Source organism: Agelaius phoeniceus, chromosome 7 (genome assembly GCF_051311805.1).
Source record: "Agelaius phoeniceus isolate bAgePho1 chromosome 7, bAgePho1.hap1, whole genome shotgun sequence".
Lineage (NCBI taxonomy): Eukaryota > Metazoa > Chordata > Aves > Passeriformes > Icteridae > Agelaius > Agelaius phoeniceus.
In genome coordinates this window covers 34,985,328-35,009,128 of record NC_135271.1, presented here as the reverse complement: position 1 = coordinate 35,009,128, position 23,801 = coordinate 34,985,328, and the positions used below count along the sequence as shown (strand labels likewise).

The window sequence follows — 23,801 nt, the reverse complement described above, 5'->3', positions numbered from 1 at the left end:
GCGCCGGGTGGGGAGGCCTCCAGCAGCGTCCCCATGGATGCTCTGCAGTGGGAAGGGGCAGCTCAAACAGAGGAGAGGCCAGGAGCTTGGCAGCCTCTCCAGGGGCCTGGAAAGGGGGCTGGTGAATGCTGCAGGGCTTGGTGAGTTGATGAGGGAAGGTATTGAGCTATGGGGCACCAAGAGCTGTGAGGGGCATGGCATGCAAGACAGGATCTGCTGGGGCTGTGAGGCTGGGACTGCCCCTCTGGCTTATTTGTAGCATCACCCAGAAAACTGGGACAGGCAGCAGGGCTCAGGACGGTCAGCTGGGGAAGGTGTGCCAGGGTTGTGCCAGGGTTGAGCCAGCACCCCAGGAGCACTTATAGGTCCTAATGTCCCTGACCAGCCTCAGTGGGGACTGCCACCCACAGCTTCTGCCCACATCCCAGGAGCCCCATCCCAGCTCGGTCCTGGCACAGAGTCCTGCTCTGAGCTGTGCTGTGGGTCCTCACCCCTGCAGGAAGGGAGGTCTCGTGTGTGTCATGCCACGTGCACAGGGACAGCAGCCTACCTTCCCAGCTCCAGCTTGTCTCCCCATCAGCCACAAAGCAGTGGTGCTACAACAGGGCTGAGCAGCCCAGCCCTGCACACCCATGTGGGTCCTGAGGCACCCGGGGGGCAGGGTACAAGGTTTCTCCTGGCAGCAGCACTGGGACTGGAGGCTGTTGGTTTGCCAGGGGAATTGATGGGAAGCACTGTGCCCATATTAGCTCCTGTCCATGTACAGTTGTGCTGTGACCCACACCCGTGTCTGAGCAAGGGGATCCTTCTGCATTACCAGTGCCTGGGGGATGTGGGGCACTGAGCAGAGGCTGGCAGAGTGATGGTGAGCCTGTATCCTGGTTGGGCAGTGCCATGGCACACTGCAAACCTGCTGCTGCGTGCAGGCTTGTGCCAGCTGTGGCACTGAGTCTGCCCTGTTTGAGAGCACGTTGGGGACAGCACACAGGGTGCTGCTGTGCTGTGTTGATTCCATCCCAGTTGGTCTGCATGTGGGGGCTGTAATGGGGGGGCTGTGTCCTAAGAGAGGAGTGCAGCCCCTGTCCTGGGCAGTGGGGCAGGATGGACAGGTGACAGGGGACAGTGGTACAGCTGCACTGCCTGGCAGGGGGCTCCTGTGTAGACAAAGCCAGAGGTGGAGAAACCACGTACCCGCCTCAGACACGCCCCCTCCCTCCCCTTTACGACGGTGGCCCTCGCCCCCCACCACCTGTGCCCTGCCTGTCCCCCACCGCTGTCACTGTGTGCCAGGGCTGGCGGGGAGGCGGAGGCGGAGGCAGGCGGGGGAAGGATGGAGGGAGGAGCACTCCAGTGATGCTTCATGCTCACAGCTCCAGCCCTCCCGAGAGCCCAACCTGGCGAGCCCCTTCCTCTCCCTCCGCCGCTCCCGGCTGCCGGCGGTGAAGGATGCTCGGAGCATCGCTTGCTGCCGCGGCGTGCTGACAGCGGGGACCCCGCCGGGAGCGGGCTGCCGTCCTGCCGGGCCTGAGTCCGTGTCACCGGGCCGGCAGGGCTCTGCAGAAGCATGAAGAAGATCTGGGTGAAGAAGCGTTTCCAGGTAAGGGCTCCAGGCTGCCGTGCCAGCGGGTGCCGGGAGAAGGGGGCAGCGCCGAGAGCGGCTGGGGATGGGAATGGATGCTGATGGAGACGGGAATTGGGATGCGAATAAGGATGGGGATGGGAGTGTCCCTCCAGCCCTTCCGTTGCCCCCTGGGGCTCCCCAGGGCTTTGCACAGCGCCAGCTTCAGCCCCGCTTGCAGAGCTGCCGGCTGCTCGCCTGGCCTCGCCAGCCCGGGCAGGAGGGGCAGAGGGCAGGGGCTCAGCGCCTCCCGTGCCAACACCCGGGCTGGGACCCCGCCGGGGCTCTCCCCACGGGCCTCTGTTCCCTCTGTGCCCTCTGGAGCAAATGGAGGCTGTGCATGGCTCCTCAGCCCCGCCGGCGGTGGTCACGGAGCCGGAGAGGAGGCTTTGCATGCGTCATCCCCTCCGCGTCAGGAGCATGCCTGGCACAGGCACGGCTCCTTCGCGGGCCCGCCGCTCGCTCCGCTGCCGAGCAAGCAACAAGGACGTCACTTGGCCTCCGCGGGGCGTGGAGGATGGGGAGCACACTTCCAGGAAGCCCCCCGCCCCCAATCCGCCGGGGCACACCAGCCCGATGCGGACGCACAGCATCCCCGCTGTCACTGTGCCTGCTGGCCCAGAGGGGACCGGGAAGGGGCTGACACGCGCAGCACCTTCCCGGGGGTGGGAGATGCACGATAGGACACAGGTCCCCAGGGAGAGAAGGTGCTGAGGGTCCCTCTGGGGCAGGGTGCTTTGCACAGCCTGGATGCCCCTTCTGCATTTGGGGGCAGCAAGTCCAGGGGCTTGCCCGTGTGGCAGGGCAGGGTCCTGCAGCGCTGGCTGAGCACGGGAGGGGTATCACAACAGCCACAGCGCTGTCTCTCTGCACCAGGCAAGTTACTCACTCCCTCCCCACCTCATTCCATCCCTGCTCCCTGTCTGCCTGTCTCACACAATAGGCAGCAGTGCCATGTGGTGCTGGGCTCCACGTGCTAGGTGGTGGCAAGCTCCATGGTCTCTGTAGGCCCCATGGCCATGGTGAGAGATGCCCCATGCCTGGGTCAGCACAGGACTCCAGCCTGGGTAGGTGGATCCATGCCTGGCACAGGGGAAGGAAACACCTCCAGGTCTTACCCAGTTGCCTCGTAGTGCAGGGCCAAAGCTGGGTGTGGTGGATCCTGGCCAGCTCTTCTCTCTACTCCAGGCTGGGTGGCACAGAGTGTGCTCTTGGGGCTCCTCCACCCCTTTTCCCAAGATGCAAATGAAATCCCACAGAGGAGGATTACCCCCACTCTCTGTCTGTCCCCTTCGTGCAGACTCTGATCCCACACCAAGCCCTGAGCTGTTTCTGCCCCCTTTCCATCTCCTGGCCTGGGGCTGACCCTGCATCACCCAGCACTTGCTCCCTACTGGGCTGCAGGTGGGTGCTGTGCTTGAGATGGGTCCAGTCTGCGGGGTGCCCTGATCCTACAAGGTGCCCTGATCCCTCAGGGTGCCCTGATCCTGTAGGGACCTGTTGAGAGGTGAAGGGGAGGGGGCTCAGCCCCTCTGTAGCTCTGGGCAGTGCAGCCCAGCTCTCTGGGTACACTCACCATATTTGATGGGGAGCCGATGGCGCCTGTCCCTGGGGAAGCCACGAGAGTACCCGATAATGGCACTCAATTGCATTTTCATTTTTTAATGGGGGAATTATCCGCCGATGGTGCAGTTAATCACTCATCTTTCCCTGGCCTGGAAGATGGGCTGCCAGCCAGAACCGGCAGAGTCAGCCGAGAAGGGGAGGTGAAGCCTGGCTCAGCCTGAATACAAATGTGTCTCGTGCAGCCGCTGCCCTCTGGCCAGCACTGCATGCAGGCAGCAGGGTTGGTGAGAACCTGAGTGCTGCCCATGTGCAGGGTCTGCCACAGCAGTGGCAGCAGCTCTGGGGCTTGTGAAATGAGCCTGTTGCCCTTCAAGGGCAACTAGCTGCTTGCCATGCTTGGCTGTCCATCCCTGGTGGCTGGCTGTCCCTGGGGTCTGGCTGTCCATGACCTGCTTTGAGCTGGAGGGATGGTGGGGCAGGAGGGGCTGGTGGAGCAAAGGGCTTTGAGACAGCAGGGTGTCCAGCCCTGGGCTCCCCACTGGGGAGACAGGACATGGGCCATCAGTGTCCTGGGGAGACCCTGTCACCCAGACTGGCTGGGAAGGATGCTCAGTCCTGGCAGCCCAACCCTGCCTGTCTGCACTCCACATTCCCACTCCTGCCTGCCTTGGAGATCACCCCATCCCTCTGCTTTCCTGGGATATGGCGTCAGTGCACACAGGGTCTGGCAGACAGGCTGCCCTCAGCTGGTCCCTTCCCAGGCACGCAGGTGCCCAGGCCTGGGCTGCAGCACAGAGGGCAGCCAAGTTGGCAGGGAGCTCTTGGTGCTTCCAGCCCGTGCTCGGTTCCCACCTGCCCGTGCAGACGGCATGGGTGAGCACAGCCCCTGTGCCTCCAGCCCTGTGCCAACAGGCTGGTCCCCTGCTGCCAGGCAGCGCCTCTTCAACTGGCATGGCCTCCACAGGGGAAGAAGGATGCTGTCCCCGTGCTGGGACAGTGGCCATGGCGGAGTCTGGGCCAGTGCCTGGAAGACATTTTGCTGGCCAAATCCCCATGCTGGCTGGGTGGCTTTGAAGGGGCTGCAGAACGTTTGGGTAGCAGCCCAGGCAAAGGCTTCAGTGCAGGCTATGCCAGCTGCAGGCAGCAGTTCTGGGGCATCTGGGGTGCCCCACTGTCACGCTCGGGCTGGGGCTGGAGCACAGGGCTGGGGGGCACAGTGCCATCACCGAGGGGACTCCGTGCACGCGCGCGTGCGCTCAGGTGTGTGAGTGTGCGTGGCTGGGCATGCGCCACACGTGCCCACCTACAGCCATCCATCTCTGCGTGTGCGCGGGGGCGTGTGCCTGTGGGGCCCGTGGGTGTGCAGCGGGGGTGCATGTCAGCGCTGGCAGGTGTGCCCTGCCTGTGGGAGGGCGTGAGTGGGGCGACATTTGTCGTGCCAGAGTGCGTGTGAGAGGTTGTGGGTGTGAGCGGCGCTGCATGTGCTGGGATGGGGGCTGTGTGTGTGTGTGTGAGTGCGAGGTGTGGTGTGGCAGCAGTGTGAGTGCATGGCAGGTACCTATCACCGTGCCATGGGTAATGCTCTGTTCTCTTTTCCTTTGCAGAAGACTGGCCACTCGCGGCGCTTCGGGCGCTTCACGCATGGTGCGTTGAGTTACCAGGACCCGACTCCCCCCGCTGCCCCGAGTGTGCCGGGATGGGGCCCACCACCATGCTGCAAGCAGAGGCTGGGCAGAGCTGGATTGCATCTTGCCAGCCACAAAATAGGGTCCCAGTCAGCCAGGAGCTCACAGTGTCCCTCATGCAGCTGGTCTGCTCCTGGCTCTGCAGCTCTACTTGCTCAGGGGCCGCCACACTATTGTGGCTAGGATTGGAAATCTGATGCACTAGCAGGGCACAAAGCAGTTGGTCGTGTGCTGGGCTGCAGAGGTGTGGCTTGGAGTGGGGAGAAGCAGTGTGGCTCCCCACACACCTTGAGAGTGCAATGGAGAGGAGCAGTGATGGGGCTGGGGACGTGTTTCTCACTGCAGGGGTTGTTGTTGCAGCTTGTGAGGGCTTGGGCAGTGGCAAGGAGGAAAGTCAGTCCTTCCCTGTTAGCATGGCACTAGTTTTCCTGGAATGGGACTCTAGGGTGATACTGAAACGGCCTTGCCACATCCTGCCCGGTGGGGGGCAGCTCTTAGTGATGCCCTGCCCTGAGAATTTTGTCTTTGTCAACCACAGTTGTGCTGTGCAGCACAGCTGTATTGTACAGCACTTGCCCTGGTGGGACAGAGGATGGACTTGTACATGGCCAGGGGGAGGCTGTGTCACATGGACACGTGTCCATGTGCTCCAGCACCCCCAGGAGTGCCTAGCTGGGGCACAGACTGGAGGAGTCCAGCACCAGGCTGAGATGCCCTGCAGGCACAGAGGGATGTATGGATACTGCAGCGGTGAGGCCAGCAGCTCCAGGGATAGGGGGTGGCTGTCCTGCTGGGTGGGATGTGGCTGTGGCACAGGGAGGGAATGGTGCTGTGCACTCACAGGTGGGATGGTGTGTGAGGAGAGGGTCTGTATGCAGCGCTGGAGTGGTGTGCAGTGGCTGTGATGCAGAGTGGAGACATGGTGGGGAGGTGCTGGGGACAAGGCCCCCCCGGCTGCCCCCGCGTCTCCGCAGGCCGGGCCGATAACCGGGTGTTGATGTCTCTCTCTCTCTTGCTGCCCCTATGGAAGCGAAGTTTTCCGCTCCTGCAGGAAACAAAGCTACGGTAGGAAGATGCCTTCCCAATGCCATCACTGTCCCCATAGTGGACCCTGTGCCCCAGCCTGCCACCCTGCTCTGTCACTTCCACTGTCCCCTTGCTCTGCTTTTTTGTCCCTGTGCCACCTCTGCCATCTCTGCTCCCACGGCTGGCACTGACTCCCTTTCTCCCATGATCTAACACTGTTCCTGCCTGCCCTTGCCCTGTTGGACTTTCCCACTCCTAGTCCTGCCTTTCCCTACTGGCAACTTGTCCCTGCAGGTCACAGTCATGCCTCCTGCCCTGGAGCTGCCTGGGCACAGCTCTCATGCTCCTGAAGTCAATGGGTCTGCAACAGGCAGTACCAGTGTGGTCTGCTGTCTGTCTGTACCCTCACTCCCTACTCTCCCCTCCCACCCCAGACTCGGAGACAGGTGAGGATGAATCCGGCGACCCCCAGGTGACACAGCGCAGTGATCTCCAGGATGAGACGGCCTTCAGCACCCCCACGGGTGAGCAGGGACACCTGGCTGGCACTGAGCCCTGATGCTGGCTGCTGGCCATGACTCCCCACAAGGCCAGGCTTTGGGGGTGTCCATGGAGAGGAGCTGTGATCCACCCATACAAAGCGGGGAGGGCTTGAGGCAGCAGGGTGCTGCTCAGGACATGCTGGGACACCCCACGGTGGTTCAGCCCTCTCTGAGGAGGGTGCTGAGCTTGTCCCCACAGGCACCCAGTCTCGGCTCATCCCTCTTCTCTCAGGTGGGTCTGACACCCTTGTGGACGCCTCCATGAACACAACGCCGACCTCGGTGCTGGCCCTGTCACAGGCAGAGGAGCGCTCCAGCTGGTCAGGCAGCCAGCAGACCGTGGTGGAGAAGGAGACGGATGCCAGCCTCTCTGCACGGGGACCCTACCTCCGTCCCACTGCCTGGCCGCAGCCGCAGGGAACCCCAAGGCAAGCAAACACGCCGGCCCCGCGTGGCGCCGAGGTCCGGCACCTGGGCGTGGAGCCGCTGGTGCGGGCATCACGGGCTAATCTGGTGGGCACGAGCTGGGGGTCAGAGGATAGCCTGTCGGTGGCCAGCGACCCGTACGGCAGCGCCTTCAGCCTGTACCGAGGACGGGCGCTCTCGCTCCACGTGTAAGTAGCCAGGGGGAGCGCACGGAGGGGACATCGCGCTGGGGCCATCTCCTTCCAACCCCTGCAGCCATCTCCTTCCCTCCACCCGGGCTTTCTTTGCCTTCACCTTCCCCGATGAGGAGTGGGGACTCTGAGCAGTAGGCAGCCTGTTCTCGGTGAGAAGGTGGGAGCAACGCAGCCTGAGGGTGATGTAGAGTGGGGTCCCTTTCTGCTGTGGCCAGGTTGAGGCTGGGTGTATCCACTGTGCCACTGCTTGAAGTGCAGTAGCCCACTTGCAGATTGTACCATGGGCATTTTCCTCTTCCACCCCACCATGGTGGGGTGCAGCCCACAGTGTAGGGAACTGGAGGTGCACAGTAGCCTGGGACACACAGAGGCAAGTGTCTGCCCATGGGTACAGGGGTGGCAGCAAGGTCCAGGGACATGCTGCCTCCCCAGATCCTGCTGATGTGCTCAGAGCCCCCGTCCCTCCCTGCCGCCTTTGGTTCCCATACCTGCAGGCCTGCTCCTTTGACCTCCATCTTGCTCTTTTTTTGTTTAAGGCTGCTTCTTCCACCAGAACCTCATCTCCACCTTATGATTTCCACTCTGCGTTTGCTGAGCCCCTCTGGGGGCAGTGGGATAGGAAGATGTGCCCACAGCAGCATGTGCACAGGCAGGGCTTGCAGCCTTGGGGACCCCTTCTGGCCAGGCTGTGCTGCCTCAGCACACCAGGACACCCCAGAAAACTGGGGCACGCCCCCAGGCCCTGGTCCTGTCTGCATGGTGGCCCTGGGGAGGGGACTCACTGGGTAACCCAGCATCACCCTGCTGTTCCACATGAGTACCCCTGGGCAAGGGGTCCCAGCTGCCCAGGCCTCTCACCTAACCCAGCCAGCTCCCAGTGGTCTTGGGGTGACCAGATGCCATTGCTGGGACCCCTTGAGTCTCCCCTGCTGCCCAGACTGTTTGCCATGCCCCATTGGGCACGGTGGTGCAGGCTGGAAGCTGGGATGTAGCCAAGTAGGTACAAGGATGGTCTCTAAGCCATGCTCCTCTGTCTCTGCCCTTGCAGCAGCATCCCCCAGGGAGGCTACCGGAGAGATGACCTCCACAGAGGCCCTGTCTCTCCAAAGCCTGGTGCAGAGCCCCCAAGATCCCCCGCTGCTCTGCCACTGACTGCTAAGCCACCCATCGTCCGCTCACCATCTCCTCGCGCTGGCACATGTCTGCAGCCGCCCACCGGCACCGCATCCCAGCCTGCTGCCCGTGGCCCTGGCGTCCCCTCCTTCACACCCGTGACCCCCCGCAAGAAGTCCTCGGTGCCGGTAGAGTACCAGGACGTCGTTCCTGAGGAGTACGAGGAGAAGATCAAGAAGCCCAAGTCCTCTGGGTACTCACAGGGAAGCACACAGGACTCCCGTCCGCAGACACCCATGAGCGACACCTCCGGCCGCATCTCCGTCCGGGCATCGCCCAAGCTGGTGCGTGCTGGCTCCAGGATCTTTGAACGGCTGCAGTACTTTGAGGAGCGGCAGAGGAGCCTGGAGCAGGACAGCCCCTTTCCCGCGCGGCCCAACCTGCCGCTGCGCAAGACGCGCTCCTTGGACCAGCCCGGCAGCGGCCCGCGCCGCGCCAGCACTCCGGGCGGCTCGCGGGAGGACCTGCGGGAAGGCGGCCGCTGGGAGCCGGGCAGCACGGCCGCCTGCCGGCGCCTGGCCTTCCGGCAGAAAGCCGCCTCCTTCGACGAGCGGGGCAAGTTCGCCAACCGCGTCTACGCCATCGAGCACAAGTTTGCGGAGGAGCTGAGCCGCATCAAGCGGACGGTCTCCAAGCAGCAGCTGCGGCGCTCCCAGGAGCTCTGCAAAGCCGGGTCGCCCCCGGCACCCTCACCCCCCGCGGCCAGCGAGCCCCCCGCACCCCGTGCCCCCCGCACCCCCCGCACCTCTTCCTCTCAGGGCGCCGGCGGACGCAAGGCACTGCCGCCCAAGAGCTGCCCGCCGGCAGAGAGCACACACGTCATCCAGCACCTGGCACTTTCCAGCGTGGCCTTGGTGGGACCTGATGGGGAGCCGCTGCCAGGGGGGCAGCGCGGGAAGAGAGCCCCGGTGGGGGGGGGTGGGGCGGCTGGACAGCCCAGCTCAGTGGAGGATGCCAGGAAGGGTCTGCAGCAAGAAGGCTTTGGGGAAGTGAAGAAGAAGGAGCAGTGGCCATTGGCACAAGCCAGCCCGCAGGGAAGGGTGGCTCTCTCGCAGGCGGGGCCCGCCGGAGGCAGTCTGTACCCAGATGGAGGCCCTGCCCGTGGCCCCGGGGCGCTGAACGAGGCTCTGGCTGCCCGGCTGGCCGTGCCCCACGGACTGTACCGGCGGCCAGAGACGCCCACAGAAGTGCGGTTCCTGCCTTGGGCAAAGCCGGGCATGGAGCAGGAAGCTCGTCTGGAGCGAAGCTGGGCAGGACAGCACGGTGTGGGCAGGGAGGTGGAGAGAAGGCAGATGAAAGTGTCAGAGAAGAAAGAGAGTGGCCGGATGGCTCAAGAAGGCAGGAGCACACGGAGCAAGGGGAAGGGACGCCGAGCCAGGCCCACCTCTCCAGAACTAGGTATGGGCATGGCTTTCTGTCCTCCTGAGGCACGGAGCTGGTCTGGCCAGACCCTGGGTGGGTCAGGGGACCTCCATCCTGCCCCTGGGAGGTGTGGTGAGCCCAAGGGTGGAGGGACAAGACTCTGGGGTAGTTGGCACCAAGCAGTGCTATAAGACAGACCAGCCTGGCTGCCAGTTTGCTGGGCCTTGAGGTTACAACACTTGCCATCTTCTCCATACCTCTTGTCTGGCACAGGAAAGATACAGCACGCTGACTTGTGGCATAAAGCCCTGGTCTGGGGCACAGGGCACCCACTGCAACTTGTCCTGTCTGGGCCATGCTCGGTGGTCCAGGCAGGGCATGCAGCCCAAGCTTCCCCAGGGGAAGGTGGCTTGGCTGGGCGAGAGGTGTCCTGCCCATCCCAGCATGCAGCAGTTAGATGAGACTATACCTGGGCTGGGAGCTTTAAGGCTCTCCTCTAGCCAGAGAAGTGTCAGGCCCTTGTGTCTGAGGCTCCTGGCACAGCCCTGGGACTTTTGTCCATGTGCTGGGGCCATGAGAGGGGAGGGAGCTGGGAGGTGCTTGCTGATGCATTGGGGTGGAGCAGGCACCATCCCATGAGGGACTGAGGGAAGTTCAGGGTGGGGCGTGCAGCAGGCTGTATGACCCTCCTTCTTCCACACCCCACTGTCACCTCACTTCTTATGCCCTATGGGGATATATAACAAGCTGTATGCTTCCTGCCCCTTCCCGGTCCCCTGTCTTGTCCCCACTGCCTGCTCTGAGCCATGGTGGATCCTGATGTGGCCTTTTCATCCACTGCATGGCCCGAGTACCTGCTAAGGCCCCAGAGAGGGTGTGGTTGAGCAGTGGGTTGGGGGACCCACGCTCTGCCTGCATGCAGCCCTGCATGGCACAGCACCCACCCACTTCACCCTGCTGACAGCCACGGGGCCCATCTCTCCCTGTGCAGAGTCCTCAGATGACTCCTATGTCTCAGCGGGTGAAGACCCCCTGGAAGCCCCCATCTTTGAGATCCCCATCCAGGACATGGCCGTTGTCGTGGGGGCAGAGGTGCTGCTCAAGTGCATTGTCACGGCCAACCCCCAGCCAGAAGGTGAGCTGCCCTGGAGCGTGGCAAAGGGACTCTCTGCATGTCCATGTCCCACCTGTGAGGCGTGAGTGGGACACCCAGGCTGAGCTGGGTATCTCAGGGGAGGCGATGTGCCCACCATGGGAGCACCCCTTCTGCCCTTCCTCCCCTCAGATGGAGTGAAGTGCTTGGGCACCGCCTGCCAGGACAGGGGGCAGAGGACAGCGTGCCTGCTCTGCTGTCCCCCAGTGCTGGGCAGGGCTGTTGGGAAAGTGGGAGAAGGGCTACTGAGCGCTGCGCGGGCAGGAACGGTGACGCAACCTGATCTAGTGGGTGGCGTCCCTGCCCATGCCGGGGGGGAGGGGGTCGTGTTGGAACTAGATGATCATCAGGGTGTCTTTCAACCCAAACCATTCTATGATTCTCCTATGCTCGGAGCTGCTGTTGAGGCAGCTCAGGTGGTTTCCCGGGGCCAGAAGCTCAGGGCTGATGGCCTCTGGGCACGCTGTATCCAGGAAGTGCGTGGGGGCAGCTGGGCATCCAGGACCGGTGCCAGTCGCCAAAGCCAGGCAGAAGCCAAGCCGCTTTAATTCCCTCTTCCAGCCTCCACTGGAGGGCAGGAGGATGTCCGGAAGCAGATAGGGACCAGCCACGGTCTCTCCGTCAGAGGGCCGTGGGATCTCGGGGCTGCTCCCCATAGCAAATGGGTCCTCAGGCCAGGCAAAGAAGCGCCTGGCCTCCCCGGGCCCCTGCGCGGGCCCCGGGAAAGCTCGGGCTGTCCTGCCCACGCGTGACCCCCGCCTCTGCCGGCAGTGTCCTGGAGGAAGGACGGGGTCCCGCTGCGGAGCAGCACGACGCGCCCCATCAAGGCGGAGGGCGAGCGCCACACGCTACTGGTGCGTAGCGCCCGGGTGGCGGACGCCGGGCTGTACACTGTCACCGCGGCCAACGAGGTGGGGGCCACCTGCTGCAGCGCCATCCTCAGCGTGCGGCCCGGTGAGTACCGCGGGTGGAGGGACCCCGGGAGGCAAGGAGGGAGGCAAGGCGGGAGGCAGACAGGGAGGGAGCGAGGGCTGGCGCCGCGGCAGGCTGGCTGCCAGCTCTGCCGCTGCTGTCACTGGGAAGAAACCGGCTTCCTTACCCTACAAGGCTCTGTCTGAACCAAAGCAGCTGACGTGCTCCCGGCAGCCATGGAAGGATCCTGCCGTGGGGGGAGCGGGGTCAGGCTGTGAGCATCCCCTGGCGCCCAGCAAGCAGCCCAGTGTCCGGCCCCCACATCTGCCCCGTGTCCCGCTACACATGGGGGTACCTCAGCCGGCTCTACAACCCGCAGACCATGTGGGTACCCCTGCCCTCAGCCTGCAAACCCTGCGGGTACTCCTACCTCCAGTATGTGAACCGTGGGGATATCCCAGCCTGCTCCCCAGCCCGCAAATTGTGGGTGTATCCCTGCGCTCCACTCCGCAAGCCGCGGGGAGACCCCCGCCCCACAAACCATTGCCTGTGGGGACACCCTGCCTGCCCCCCGAGACCCCGAGCTGCTGGCCGGGGAGAACCTCCCCGGCGCTGGCCACGGGGATACCCAGCCCGCTGCGGCCCCAAAGCCCTCCCCATTCCAAGAGAGTGTTTCTGGGCGGCCGGCAGAGGCTCGGAGCCGTCCAGAGGGCTGGAAGGACCCAAAACTCCCCCGCTCCGTGATTAGGCGGGACAGGACACCCAGGGGCAGCCGCGGCCGGGCAGGGCACAGCGGTGGGGGGCCGGGAGGGGCCCCGGCAGACCCCGGCCCGCCGCGGGCCCTCCCCCAGCTGCTGGCCCAGCCCCGGGGGCCGGCCGGCGCTGGGGCGGGGAGGGCTCAGCGGGCCGACGGCGCTGCGGGCTGGAGCGCCCGGCACCGGCAGCGCCGCGGGCACCGAGGGCGGCTCGGCGGTGTGGCGAGGCGAGGCTCGCGGGGCCGCCGTGGCCCCGGTGAGTGCGGGGTGCTTCGGGGGCGATGGCGGGGGGGGTGCGGACAGGGGGAACTCGGGCTCAGGCTCCCAGCTCCCTGCTGGAAGCTGCCCGCGGGTATCACGGGGGTGCGGGGACACAGCCCTTGCCCGGTACCGGGAAGGCCGCCCGCCACTCCCGGCGCGGGGCAGGGAGTTTGAGAGCGCTCCGGCTGCCGGCCGGAGGGGGCCGGCACCCCCATAGTGGCGACTGGGCTCTGTCAGTCCCCCGTGCCGGTCGCCGCTCCCCATCCCGTCCCCCGCCGGCCCCCGTATCCCGCACCCCGCGAGTCCCCCAGTCCGGCCCCCGATGGCGCGGACCGGCGGGCGGGCGGGCGGGCTGCAGGGGGGAGCGCAGCTGCCAATGTCACCTTCAGCCGTGCCGGCCCGGGCAGGGACAGCCATCCCGGGAATCCGGGCGGCTTAAGGATGGGAGCGCGGGCTGCTGCGTAAGAGCCACTTGAGCCCTGCTGTCGCCTTGCGGAATATCGCGTCCCCTTATCATCCCGCGGCGTGCTTGCTGCTCACCCCCTCCCCCGGTGCGGCCACGCACCCCTTCGCTGCCGGCCCTTGCCGAGCCGGGATGTGCCGCAGGGTGGGTGTCCACCTCTGTAATGCAGGGTAGAGGAAAGGGGTGCCCTAACCCGCCTGTCCGGCTCCGGTTGCTGCCAGCTCCTTATCCAGCCTCTCCTGTGCTAGCACCCGTTGTGGAGCGGCATGGGAACTTGCCCCCCGCCGTCGGCCAGGTCAGCCCCATCACATCGGACGAGGAGTACCTGAGCCCATTGGAGGAGTTCCCCGAGTCCGGCACCCCCCAGCACCGACCGGCCATGAAGCTGCAGCCAAGAGCAGAGCATGGGGCTGCCCGTGGCTCCCCTGAGGCCACCTTCAAGGCTTCACCCACCTTTGAGGTGAGATAGCAAATCTCCCAGGATTGGTAGAGGGGTACAGTGCTCTATGACTCTGGTACCATAGTCCTTGTGCCAGGAGGTGCTGGGTCAGGTCTTCCTAGCCCTTGGTCTGATGTGGGGTCCTCGCAGCCCCCGGGCAGGCTCCACCCCACCAGCTTCCCTGGTACTCCTGTTGTGACAGGGGACAGACAGACAGCCCTGGGTGCAGTGGTGGGGTGCATGGTCCTGTGTGCAGATGGTGCTTGCTGCTCTCTGACCCCCCTTTCCCCAGGTATCCTTGTCGGACCAGTCGGTGCTGGAGGGGCAGGATGTTAGCATGAGCGTCCGCGTCCGTGGGGAGCCCAAGCCCATCATTTACTGGTGAGTCCTGCTGCTCAGCTGGGCAGAAAAGGAGGGGACGGGCACAGTGACCTCTCCATTTGGGGATGGTTGCATGGAGCTCTGATCCTGAGCAGGGAGTGTTGGAGAAGGTTTTTTTTGGGGACAGCCAGGCTGGGTGTGCAGGGCCAGGTGTGACCACGATGCTCTGCCTCTGTCTGGAGCAGGCTGAGAAACAGGCAGCCAGTGAAGTATGGGCGCCGGCACCATGCAGAGGAGGCAGAGGGCGTGCGGGGGCTCTTCACGCTGCACATCCTGGCGGCGGAGCACACTGACACCGGCTTCTACACCTGCAAGGCCGTCAACGAGTATGGCACCAAGCAGTGCGAGGCCAAGCTGGAGGTCAGAGGTAAAACTCCCTGACTATGTCACCCAAGAACCTGAGAGGCCAGCTGGCTCTAGTGCCCTGCATGAGCTGTGGGGAAGGCACCACTGCAGGCCCCCCACTTGGTGGTGTGACATAAGAAGGGGACAAGCCAGCTCCCCCTGTGGTGGCGCAGGTGGGGAACAGGAAAGTGGAGCTGCGTGCCTGGGGCTGTCCGCAGAGGCTGGCCCTGCAGCAGAAGGCAGTCTGCCTTGCTGTCTCATCCAGATGTGCAGCCCTGGGTCCCACCTGTTGCCTGTTGTTCCAGAGCCCCACCGATCTGACCCCGACCCAACTGCTTCTCACAGCCCAGCTTCACCTCACGTCCCCTCCCCCACACATGGGGCGAAGTGCTGCCCCTGGCTGACCAGGGAGGGCTTTTGGCCTTGGGGGCTCTGTAGGAAACATGTCCTCATGCCCTGCAGCTTGCTCCCTCCTTGCCCCAAGCTACCTGCAAGCTCTGTGCCAGGCACAGGGCAACTTGCAGGGGGTCCCTCCCTGCCCATTTCCAGCAATGTCCCATACGCATGGGACTTCACTGTCCACTCCCCTTTCCTCGCTATCGCTCCCCAGCCCTGCTGTGGTCCTCTTAGGACCCCAAAGTATGTGTTCAGTTTTGAGGGGGTGAGGTTGGGACTGATAGCCAGGCTCTGCCTGGTATCCCCAAGGCCAGGGAAGGGGCCTGTGGGGATGAGTGATGCTGCCTCCCTCCTCTTGCCCTTTGCTGTGTGTGCCCTGCTCCCCCAGCCCTCCCCGCTGATGGCTGCCTGAGCCCCCCTGAGCTGTGCCGATCCCAGCCCGGCCTTGGCTGCGCTGCTTGTACGCTGCCGGGATAACGCTCCCAGCCTACAGCAAAGCGCGGCGGCACAGGGGCGGGAGCGGAAGCCGTCCCAGTGTCCCACGACGGGCAGGAGCCGGGCTGCAGGGGTGATGGCCCAACCCCAGCCCTTCTTGGGGGGCTCAGCAGATGGCTCCATGCCTTGCTGCCCACTCGCACCCCTCGTGCTGGCGCTGGTATGTGTGTCCGTGCCGCTCCCGTCGCTGCTGCACTAACCCTTCTGCTTGCTGACTGCGGTTTTTGTCTGTACGCAGGGGGAGTACGATAAGGGGGTGCATCTCTCAGAGCCGCGGCTGCGGGGCTCTTAGTTGGACACCTCTTAGGCAGTGGACCTCACCTTGTGTTATTACCTCCTTCTCCATCCGCCGCCTCGTCCTGGACGCACCGCGGGGACGCGCGGGCCCTCGACTGCGGGCCGGGGCTCGCCAGATGGCCGGGGCAGGCGTCACTGAGGCGGGGCGGGGGGAGCAGCAGGGGAGCAGCAGGCGCCCCCTCAGCCGGGCCAGGGTGCCCATATGATGCTGTCTTGTCTCTTGCTCCATCCGTTTGTCCCTGTCTGTGTGTTCTGCTGCCTCTCTCTTGCTGCCCAGGGAAAGGGAGCAGGGAGCTGAGCCCGCGGTTGCCGCCGTGCCGGCCAGGGCTGTAGGGAAGGAGCTGCAGTGCGCTGGCAGCTCTGTGACAGTCACCTCGGAGCACGGGAGACAGGAGACCCCAGGGACCCCACAGGGGAACACCCTGCGTGAGGTGCAGGCGGGAGGGAGATCATTGGCCCCTTTTGGCTTGCGGTGGCCACTCAGGTGCCAGCTTGGCCACCAAGACACGTCCCTTGTAGCCCCAGGGCTTGGGTCCCTCAGGAGCATCCCCTGGCTGTGGGTCTCTTCTTCCCAGGGAGGGGGCTTGATGGGGGGGGGGGGGCGGGCTGCGAGGCCGTGACCCTTTTTTTTTTGTAGCTCTAATAAAATCTGTTTGGTAAAGCGCTGTGTGGTGTGTTCCTGGCACGGACACCTCCCCTCACCCCCAGCCCCCTCCCTGCTCAGCTCTGCTTTCCACATCTCGCCTCCCATCCCACCCTTCCCTGCTGCACTCCCTGCCCGCTGCACCAGGCCCCCTCCCTGCATGAACCACTGCCCTGCATGTACTCCCACTCCATCCCTGCTACCTCTCATGGTTGCTTTTCAGTTGCTGAGATGCATCTCTCTCTTTCTTTCTCTCTCTCCCCCCTCCCCGGGCAGCTCGCCCCGAGTGCCAGTCCCTGGCCATCGTGGTTCCCCTGCAGGACTTGGTGGTCGGGGCGGGGGAGCTGGCGGTCTTTGAGTGCATGGTGGCCGGCCCGCCAGACATGGACGTGGACTGGCTGTCCCGGGGCCGGCTGCTCCAGCCTGCACTGCTCAAATGCAAGATGCATTTTGATGGGCGCAAGTGCAAGCTGCTGCTCACCTCTGTGCATGAAGATGACAGCGGAATCTACACCTGCAAGCTCAGCACTGCCAAAGGTAAGCGGTGGGCATGCAGCTCCCCCAGGGGGGGTGTCACTCAGGGCTTGGCCCTAGCTGGGGGAAAGACCCCCTTACCTTGGGCTCAGGGCTCTTGTTCCCAGGGATGCAGCTGTGAGTGCTGGAGATGGGGTACAGGGAGACAGGGGGATAGGGAGTGGGTGGTGCCCCAGGTGCTGGGAAGATTTCCCAGGAAGACCTGGTGTGCATTAGGTCTTGGACTCCAGTACCCCAAGCCCTAAAGCTCTGTCCCACCCCACTCAGCTCCTCTGCCAGCATGCATGCATGTGGCTCCCTGAAACATGGGAAGATGCATTTGTTCCATGGGTGCACCAGGTGGATGCAGGCCTGGAGTCCAGCTGTCCCTGTCCCCTGGCTTCAGAGCTTCTGGGCACCCTGCTCCAGTACTGATGTGTCTCTGCTGGCTTGGGAGGTGGTGGGGAAATGGGCAGGGAGTCAGGGCTTCCCAGCCTCTCCCATCAAACCATCACTGATGGCAGCTCAGCAAGAGTTGCATGGGCTCTGTCCCATGGCTCTGGCACACCTGTGCCTGTGCCTGCTGCCCACAGCTCTGACCCACACAGAGTCCACTCTCCTGCCCACCTAGGCAGCAGGGCTGGGGGGGAATTGCAGGGAGAAGCAGCATTCCCTGCACCCTGTGGTTGGTGCCTGTGCAATCCTCCATGAAGGAGGCTGTATTCCCCTGGGGCTTTGAAGGTAGCAGCAGTCTGCGGCTCAGGCAGGTGAGGGTGTGCCTGAGAATGGTGTTGCCCATCCTTAGCCAGGGTGGGTGAAAACACTATCACTGCTGGAAATCCCCTCATCTGGAGCATCGAGCCTGCTCCTGTTCCCATGCTGCTCCTTGGATGCTGCATGTCCTGGCACTACCTGCTCAAGCATTGCTGCCCCATTCCCAAGGGGATAGGCCAGCTGTGATCTCCTGCCCTGTGAGGAGGATAGGGCATTCTCCCACCCCACCTTGCTCTGGCACGTGTACTGCTGTGCAGAAGGGAAAGAGGAGCCTGCTGCCATCAGAGCCCCAGCCCTGGGCACGGGGACCTTGCACACATTTGTGCCCCCCTGCCCTGCACAGGGACAGAGCCTGGAACCCCACACACCCAGATTCAACCCACACCATGTGTGGGGTATGCACACCCACAGCCACACTGGTTGCTGGGCTGCAGCCAGGGGTGTCACAGGCTGCTCCTGCCCTGCACAGGCACGTGCCGTGGGGCTCACAGTGCCTGCTCTCCTCGCAGATGAGCTGACCTGCAGTGCCCGGCTGACGGTGCAGCCCTCTGTGCAGCCGCTCTTCACCCGCAAGCTGGAGGACGTGGACGTGGTGGAAGGGCGGACAGCGCGCTTTGTCTGCATGATCAGTGGGACTCCCCCTCCGACGGTTACCTGGACTCACTTTGGTAACCCCCAAGCTCAGAGAGCTTGCCAAGGGCCCTGCAGGGAGACCTCTCCTCATCTCCTTGGGGGCTGCACCCTAAGGCTGCACCTGGCTGGGACTGGAGGGGATGCTGCTGCTGATGGTGGTGTGTGTTTCTGCACAGGCCTGCCAGTGCAGGAGGGGGAGAACGTGCGGATTCAGCAGGACGGAGGGCTGCACTCACTGGTCATTGTGCACGTGGGCAGTGAAGATGAAGGGCAGTACAAGGCAACCGCCAGGAACATCCATGGCCATGTGGAGTGCTCTGCTGAGCTCTATGTGGAGGAGCCACGGCCATCTGCAGCCTCCCAGATGTAAGAGTTGGATGGTCACTGGAATCTGCTTCCCCCTGCTCACTCCCCTCTGGGACTTGGTATCCAACAGGCTTATGCAAAGCCTAGGGCTGGGGCTGAGCTGGGGGCACTGCACCACGCTCCCATTGTGAACATCTGTGGGCTCTTGCAGCTCTAAGCTGGAGAAGATGCCATCCATCCCAGAGGAGCCAGAGCAGGTGGAGACAGAGACAGAGTGCTTCACCATGCCTGATTTCCTGAAGCCACTGCACAACCTGGACGTGGTGGAGTCGAAGGAGGCTGTGCTGGAGTGCCAGGTGGCCGGGATGCCCTACCCCTCCATCACCTGGTACCACAATGGCTCCCGAATTGACAGCACTGATGACCGCAAGATGATGCAATGTAGGACTCCTCGTTGCCTTCCCCACCCCCTGGGGTCCCTCTACATGGGGTGGGAGAAAGGGGAATACCTTTAGAGGAGGCATCACCCCCCAGACCTTTTCACCCCATGAGGCAGGAAGGGAAGCTCTGTGCTGCTTAGCTGGTAGGGTCTTACCTGTGTCCCCCTGTTCTCCACCAGATAAAGACATCCATCGCCTGGTATTCACAGCTGTGAGCCACGCACATGCTGGTGTCTACAAAAGTGTCATTGCCAACAAAGTGGGGAAGGCCACGTGCTATGCACACCTCTATGTCACCGGTAAGCAGCAGCAGACACCACCTGGGATGTGTGGCCACTCACAGCCACCCTGCCAGGCTGTGACCCAGGATCATCATGAGGTCCTAGGGGAATAGGATCACAGGGCAGCTTAGGTTGGAGGGGACCTCAGGAGGTCTCTAATCGAACCTAAAAGTGGGGTCAGCGGTGCAGTTCTCATCTTGTGTGGTCAAGAGCCATCCCACTAGATCCTGCATGAAGCTTGCTGGCAGTGCCAGTCCCACTGACAGTGGGGGCTGAGGCCCCACCAGGAAACCAGAAAGAATTACTGATCTCATGCATCCCCTCAGCCAGTATCTCCCAGAACATGAGGCAGATGCCCTGATATGCTGGGGTGGTGGCTATGCTTACATCCCTGCCCACCTCCCCCTGCAGATGTGGTGCCAACCCCCCCAGACGGGCCCCCCACTGTGGCCTCAGTGACTGGCAGAGCCATCACGCTGACCTGGAACAAGCCCAAGTGGCTGGACGCTGCCATAGGTAAGGGGGCAGGCTATGGGCAGGAAGATGGCAGGGGGTGGGCAGTGCCATGATGGGATGCGTGGGGTAGCTCCGTGCCAGGGGCTCTGCACTGACCCTCTTCCCTTTCAGACCCTAACTCGGTGACCTACGTGGTGCAAATGCAAGTGCTGGGCACGATGCAGTGGGTGGTGCTGGTGACCGGCGTGCAGGATACCACGTACACAGTGCACAGGCTGACCAAGGGTGCCCAGTACCTCTTCCGTGTCATCACTGCCACTCCCAAGAGCAACAGCAAGCCCTCCCCACCTGTGGGGCCCGTACAGCTCCTGGACCGGGGTGAGAAGGGCAGTGGGGAGGGAGTGGGTACCTGCCTAGAGGTCTCTGTCCCTTGCTGGGTGGTAAGCTGCCCAGGGCTGGGTGGCATGGAGTGGGCAGGGGTTGGTGAAAATGCATTTGGCAGGTCCCTACCTGGAGGAGGCCCCAGTCATCCTGGACAAACCAGATGTGGTGTATGTGGTAGAAGGCCAGCCAGCCTCCATCACCATCACCATCAACCATGTGGAGGCCATTGTCACCTGGAAGAGGTAGGACATGGCACTGTGCCTAGTTGCCTGCCCCGTGCCTAGCATCAGCCCACAGGATGCACATAAAAGGTGTGAGCCCTGTAGGGGCTGCAGGGTGGGAACTGGGGCTGACTGTGGGTAAGGAGGTGGTCCTGGGGCTGTGGGGTGGGATCTGTCAATGGGGCAGTGATTCTGCAAGTGCAGCTGTGATGTGACAGCTGTGTGCTTGCAGGGCTGGGCAGGTGTTGGGGGAACTGGAGGGCACGTGTGAGACGATGATGCCAGACGATGACCAGCACTGCCTGCGGCTGCTTCGCGTGGGCCAGGGGGCTGGGGGGCTGCTGGCCTGTGAGGTGAGCAACCGCCACGGCACTGCCCACTGCACCCTGCGCCTCCGCCTCGCAGGTACGTGCCCCTGCATGGGGAGGGGGTCCCTCTGCTGGGGGTGCCACCCTATGGTGCTCCAAGCCCATATGCTGGGGGGGCCATTGCCCTGAAGGGTGGCATTGCCTCATGGTGCCCCGTGCTCATGTGCCATGGGGGCACTGCCCCATAGAGTGACACTGCTCCTCAGTCCTTCACACTCGCATGTCGTGGCGATGCCGATCTGTAGGGTGGCAGTCATGGGATTGATAAACCATGAACATTGGCACTGCTGCCCGGTGTCCCATACCCATGTCTGACCTGGGCAGAGGTGTCCCACAACTGTGTACATGGGGAGGCAGTGCCTCGTGGTGTCCCTTAGCCATGGGTGCCATGGGTGGCACTGCCCCATGGTGCCCCATGCCCCATCTCTTGGCAGAGGCACCGCGTTTTGAGTCCATCATGGAGGACATCGATGCCCAGGAAGGGGAGACACCACGATTCGCTGTGGTGGTGGAGGGGAAACCACTGCCGGACATCATGTGGTACAAGGTGGGCTGGGAGCCCCATCCCCTTCCCGAACCATATTCCCACCAGACCCACACATTTCACAGCCTCACTGGGGTTGCTGCACTGGTGATAAAGGACATGTCCCATGCCCTACCCATGGGGAAAGGGTGGTGGGAATTGGTCAGGGATGGGACAGGACACCCCCAATACCCCTGCTTCCCCCAGGATGGGGAGCTGCTGGAGGAGAGCAGCCACCTGAGCTTCGTATATGAGGACAATGAGTGCTCGCTGGTGGTGCTGGGTGCTGCCGAGCCTGACAGTGGCGTCTACACCTGCACAGCCAAGAATCTGGCTGGGGAGGTCTCCTGCAAAGCAGAGCTGGTGGTGCGGGCAGGTATGGCTGACTGGCTCCCCAGCCCCTGAGGGTAGAGCCTGGATGTCTGGCTTGCCCCTTGCCAGCGCCTTTCCTTCTCCCAGCCCAGCCCACTGCGGATGCCACCATGGAGGAGGATGCGCTGCACAAGGCACGACGCCTGACCGACTACTATGATGTGCATGAGGAGATCGGGAGGTAGGTGGGCCTGGCATGATGGGGCATCCTGGGCACTGCAGGGACTGGGGCACTGGAGCCAGGCTGCACCCTGGGGCTCCAACATAGGGCACTAAGCTCCATTATGTGCCAGATCCTGGTGTGCTGGGGCTCCTCTCAGCTGTCAGTGGATGCTCCTGTGCCAGTTTAGGGTGGGGACCTGGCACGGTCAGAGAAAAGCCAGGCTTGGGGTCTCTGTGCCTCTGTAACAGAGGCAGCTGAGGCTGCAAGCAGCTCCCTACAGAGTGGGTGCCTGTGCCAGCTGCTCAGGGAAGGGGGAGGTCTCCTGCTCACGCACCTCTTTATCCTCCCTTACCCCTACTGCTGAATTGCAGGGGGGCTTTCTCCTATCTGCGGAGGGTGACAGAGAAGAGCACCCGGCTGGACTTTGCTGCCAAGTTCATCCCTGGGAGGACCAAGGCTAAGCAGTCGGCGCGGCGGGAGCTGCACATTCTCTCTCAGCTGGACCACGAGCGCATCGTCTTCTTCCACGATGCCTTTGAGAAGAAGAATGCTGTCATCATGGTCATGGAGCTGTATCCTCTGGGCACTGCTCCATGGGTGCACAGCACAGGGGAGGAAGGGAGGCTCTTGCAGGGGACAGGTGGGCAGAGTGGGTGCAGAGGAGCTGGGTGTGGGACACAATGGAGCATGGAATTTTTATGCTCCTTGACTGGGGCCCAGTTGCTCTGAAGAAGAGTTGCTGGACAGGATGGTGAGGAAGCCCTCAGTGTGTGAGTCGGAGGTGAGTGAACACTGTGGGAGCAAAGTTATGTGGAAGGGAGGGATCTGGGGACAGTGGTGTCTGTCCCAGCCTGGAGATGTGTAGTGCTCATTGTATCAGGCTACTAAGGGGGCCACAGCCCACATACTCCTCTGCACAGGGCCAATGTGTATCTGATTCCCATTTGGGCTGCCCACTCTCCTCACTCCATCTCTTGCAGGTCCGCTCCTACATGCGGCAGGTCCTGGAAGGGATCTGCTACCTGCATCAGCACAGTGTCCTGCACCTGGACATCAAAGTGAGTGAGAGTCTTTACAGACTCCTCCTGCCCAGTGCCTCCAGTGAAGGGCTCCTGGTGCACTGGGCGGGGAGTGATCCTCTGAGAGGGAACATTCATTCCCTGGGGAAAGCCCCTGCGTCCTGCCAAGCTCCCCTCTGCTCTGCACTGTCCTGTAGCCAGAAAACCTCCTGATGGCAGATTTGAGCAGCGAGCAGATCCGGATCTGTGACTTCGGCAATGCACAGGAGCTGACGTCTGAGGAGCCACAGTACTGCAAGTATGGCACCCCTGAGTTCGTGGGCCCTGAGATTGTCAACCAGACCCCTGTCTCCAGCGTCACTGACATCTGGTAAGGGTGGCCCTTGGGTGGTCGGTGGGCTCTCTGCTATGCCAGGAGAGACTGGGCACCCTGGAGGGCTTGTGATGTGCAGTAACTGTGCTCTCCTCTCTGCAGGCCTGTGGGGGTTATCGCATACCTCTGGTAAGTGCCCTGGTGTGCCTTCACAGAAGGGACACCCTTTCCACCCCCTCACCAGCTCCAGAGCTGAGGCACATGACTCCTTACAGACTCAGCCTCCTTTCCAGCTGCTCCTACCTCTGCCCTCCCCATGGCATCAGGGCTGAGGGCTGAGGTCGTCTCTTCAGTCTCCCGTACTTGCCATGTTGTTTCCCATGTCCCCATGACCCCAGAGATGGGGTCTGAGGTCCTATCCTCAGTTCTCTGTATTTTCCATGCTGTTTTTCATGGCCCAGTGACAGTGTCTCCTCCTTGGCAGCCTGACAGGGATCTCTCCCTTCGTGGGGGAGAATGACAAGACAACGCTGATGAACATCCGCAACTACAATGTGGCCTTTGAGGAGAGGATGTTCCAGGGGCTCACCCGGGAAGCCAAGGGCTTTGTCATCAAAGTGCTGGTCAATGACAAGCTGTGAGTACTGCAGGGTCCCCTTCCCCATCCCCTGCCCCTTCAGCATGAGCTTTGTGCTCAAGGGAGGGTAGGGACCCCCATGCATTTGGGTACCCAAGGGCAAGGCTAGCTGCACAGCTCTGCTGGGGTGCACCATGGGCAGCCAGACTCTCCTGCCCTTTTTCCCTTGGCCAAAGCCTGTGATCCTGGGTGTTCTCACCCAATGGTGTCGGTTCACAGGAGACCCAATGCAGAACAGACCCTGGAGCATCCCTGGTTTAAGGTGA

The 23,801-nt window shown here is 63.0% G+C and overlaps 1 protein-coding gene across 8 annotated transcripts in view; it reads left to right on the top strand.

Annotated features, from left to right (window-relative positions):
• The window catches only part of SPEG (striated muscle enriched protein kinase), a 31,888-nt gene that overhangs the window by 189 nt on the left and 7,898 nt on the right, over window positions 1–23,801 (top strand). The window contains exons 1-30 of one of the 8 annotated variants that reach the window (XM_077181532.1): window positions 11–1,597; window positions 4,789–4,828; window positions 5,905–5,934; window positions 6,330–6,419; window positions 6,670–7,051; window positions 8,106–9,628; window positions 10,584–10,727; window positions 11,517–11,699; window positions 13,385–13,596; window positions 13,868–13,956; window positions 14,142–14,323; window positions 16,409–16,669; window positions 17,929–18,087; window positions 18,229–18,418; window positions 18,570–18,799; window positions 18,978–19,097; window positions 19,491–19,595; window positions 19,707–19,913; window positions 20,038–20,161; window positions 20,373–20,545; window positions 20,943–21,055; window positions 21,239–21,407; window positions 21,491–21,584; window positions 21,938–22,138; window positions 22,287–22,347; window positions 22,547–22,624; window positions 22,783–22,955; window positions 23,061–23,087; window positions 23,383–23,535; window positions 23,755–23,797. In XM_077181532.1, the coding sequence (XP_077037647.1) occupies window positions 1,565–1,597; window positions 4,789–4,828; window positions 5,905–5,934; window positions 6,330–6,419; window positions 6,670–7,051; window positions 8,106–9,628; window positions 10,584–10,727; window positions 11,517–11,699; window positions 13,385–13,596; window positions 13,868–13,956; window positions 14,142–14,323; window positions 16,409–16,669; window positions 17,929–18,087; window positions 18,229–18,418; window positions 18,570–18,799; window positions 18,978–19,097; window positions 19,491–19,595; window positions 19,707–19,913; window positions 20,038–20,161; window positions 20,373–20,545; window positions 20,943–21,055; window positions 21,239–21,407; window positions 21,491–21,584; window positions 21,938–22,138; window positions 22,287–22,347; window positions 22,547–22,624; window positions 22,783–22,955; window positions 23,061–23,087; window positions 23,383–23,535; window positions 23,755–23,797 (5,589 nt within the window). In that variant the 5' untranslated portion in view covers window positions 11–1,564. Of the gene's footprint in view, window positions 1–10; window positions 4,829–5,904; window positions 5,935–6,329; window positions 6,420–6,669; window positions 7,052–8,105; window positions 9,629–10,583; window positions 10,728–11,516; window positions 11,700–13,384; window positions 13,597–13,867; window positions 13,957–14,141; window positions 14,324–15,430; window positions 15,791–16,408; window positions 16,670–17,928; window positions 18,088–18,228; window positions 18,419–18,569; window positions 18,800–18,977; window positions 19,098–19,490; window positions 19,596–19,706; window positions 19,914–20,037; window positions 20,162–20,372; window positions 20,546–20,942; window positions 21,056–21,238; window positions 21,408–21,490; window positions 21,585–21,937; window positions 22,139–22,286; window positions 22,348–22,546; window positions 22,625–22,782; window positions 22,956–23,037; window positions 23,088–23,382; window positions 23,536–23,754; window positions 23,798–23,801 lie in introns of those variants that run through there. The other 7 variants (XM_077181530.1, XM_077181534.1, XM_077181533.1 and 4 more) reach the window with 7 other exon arrangements.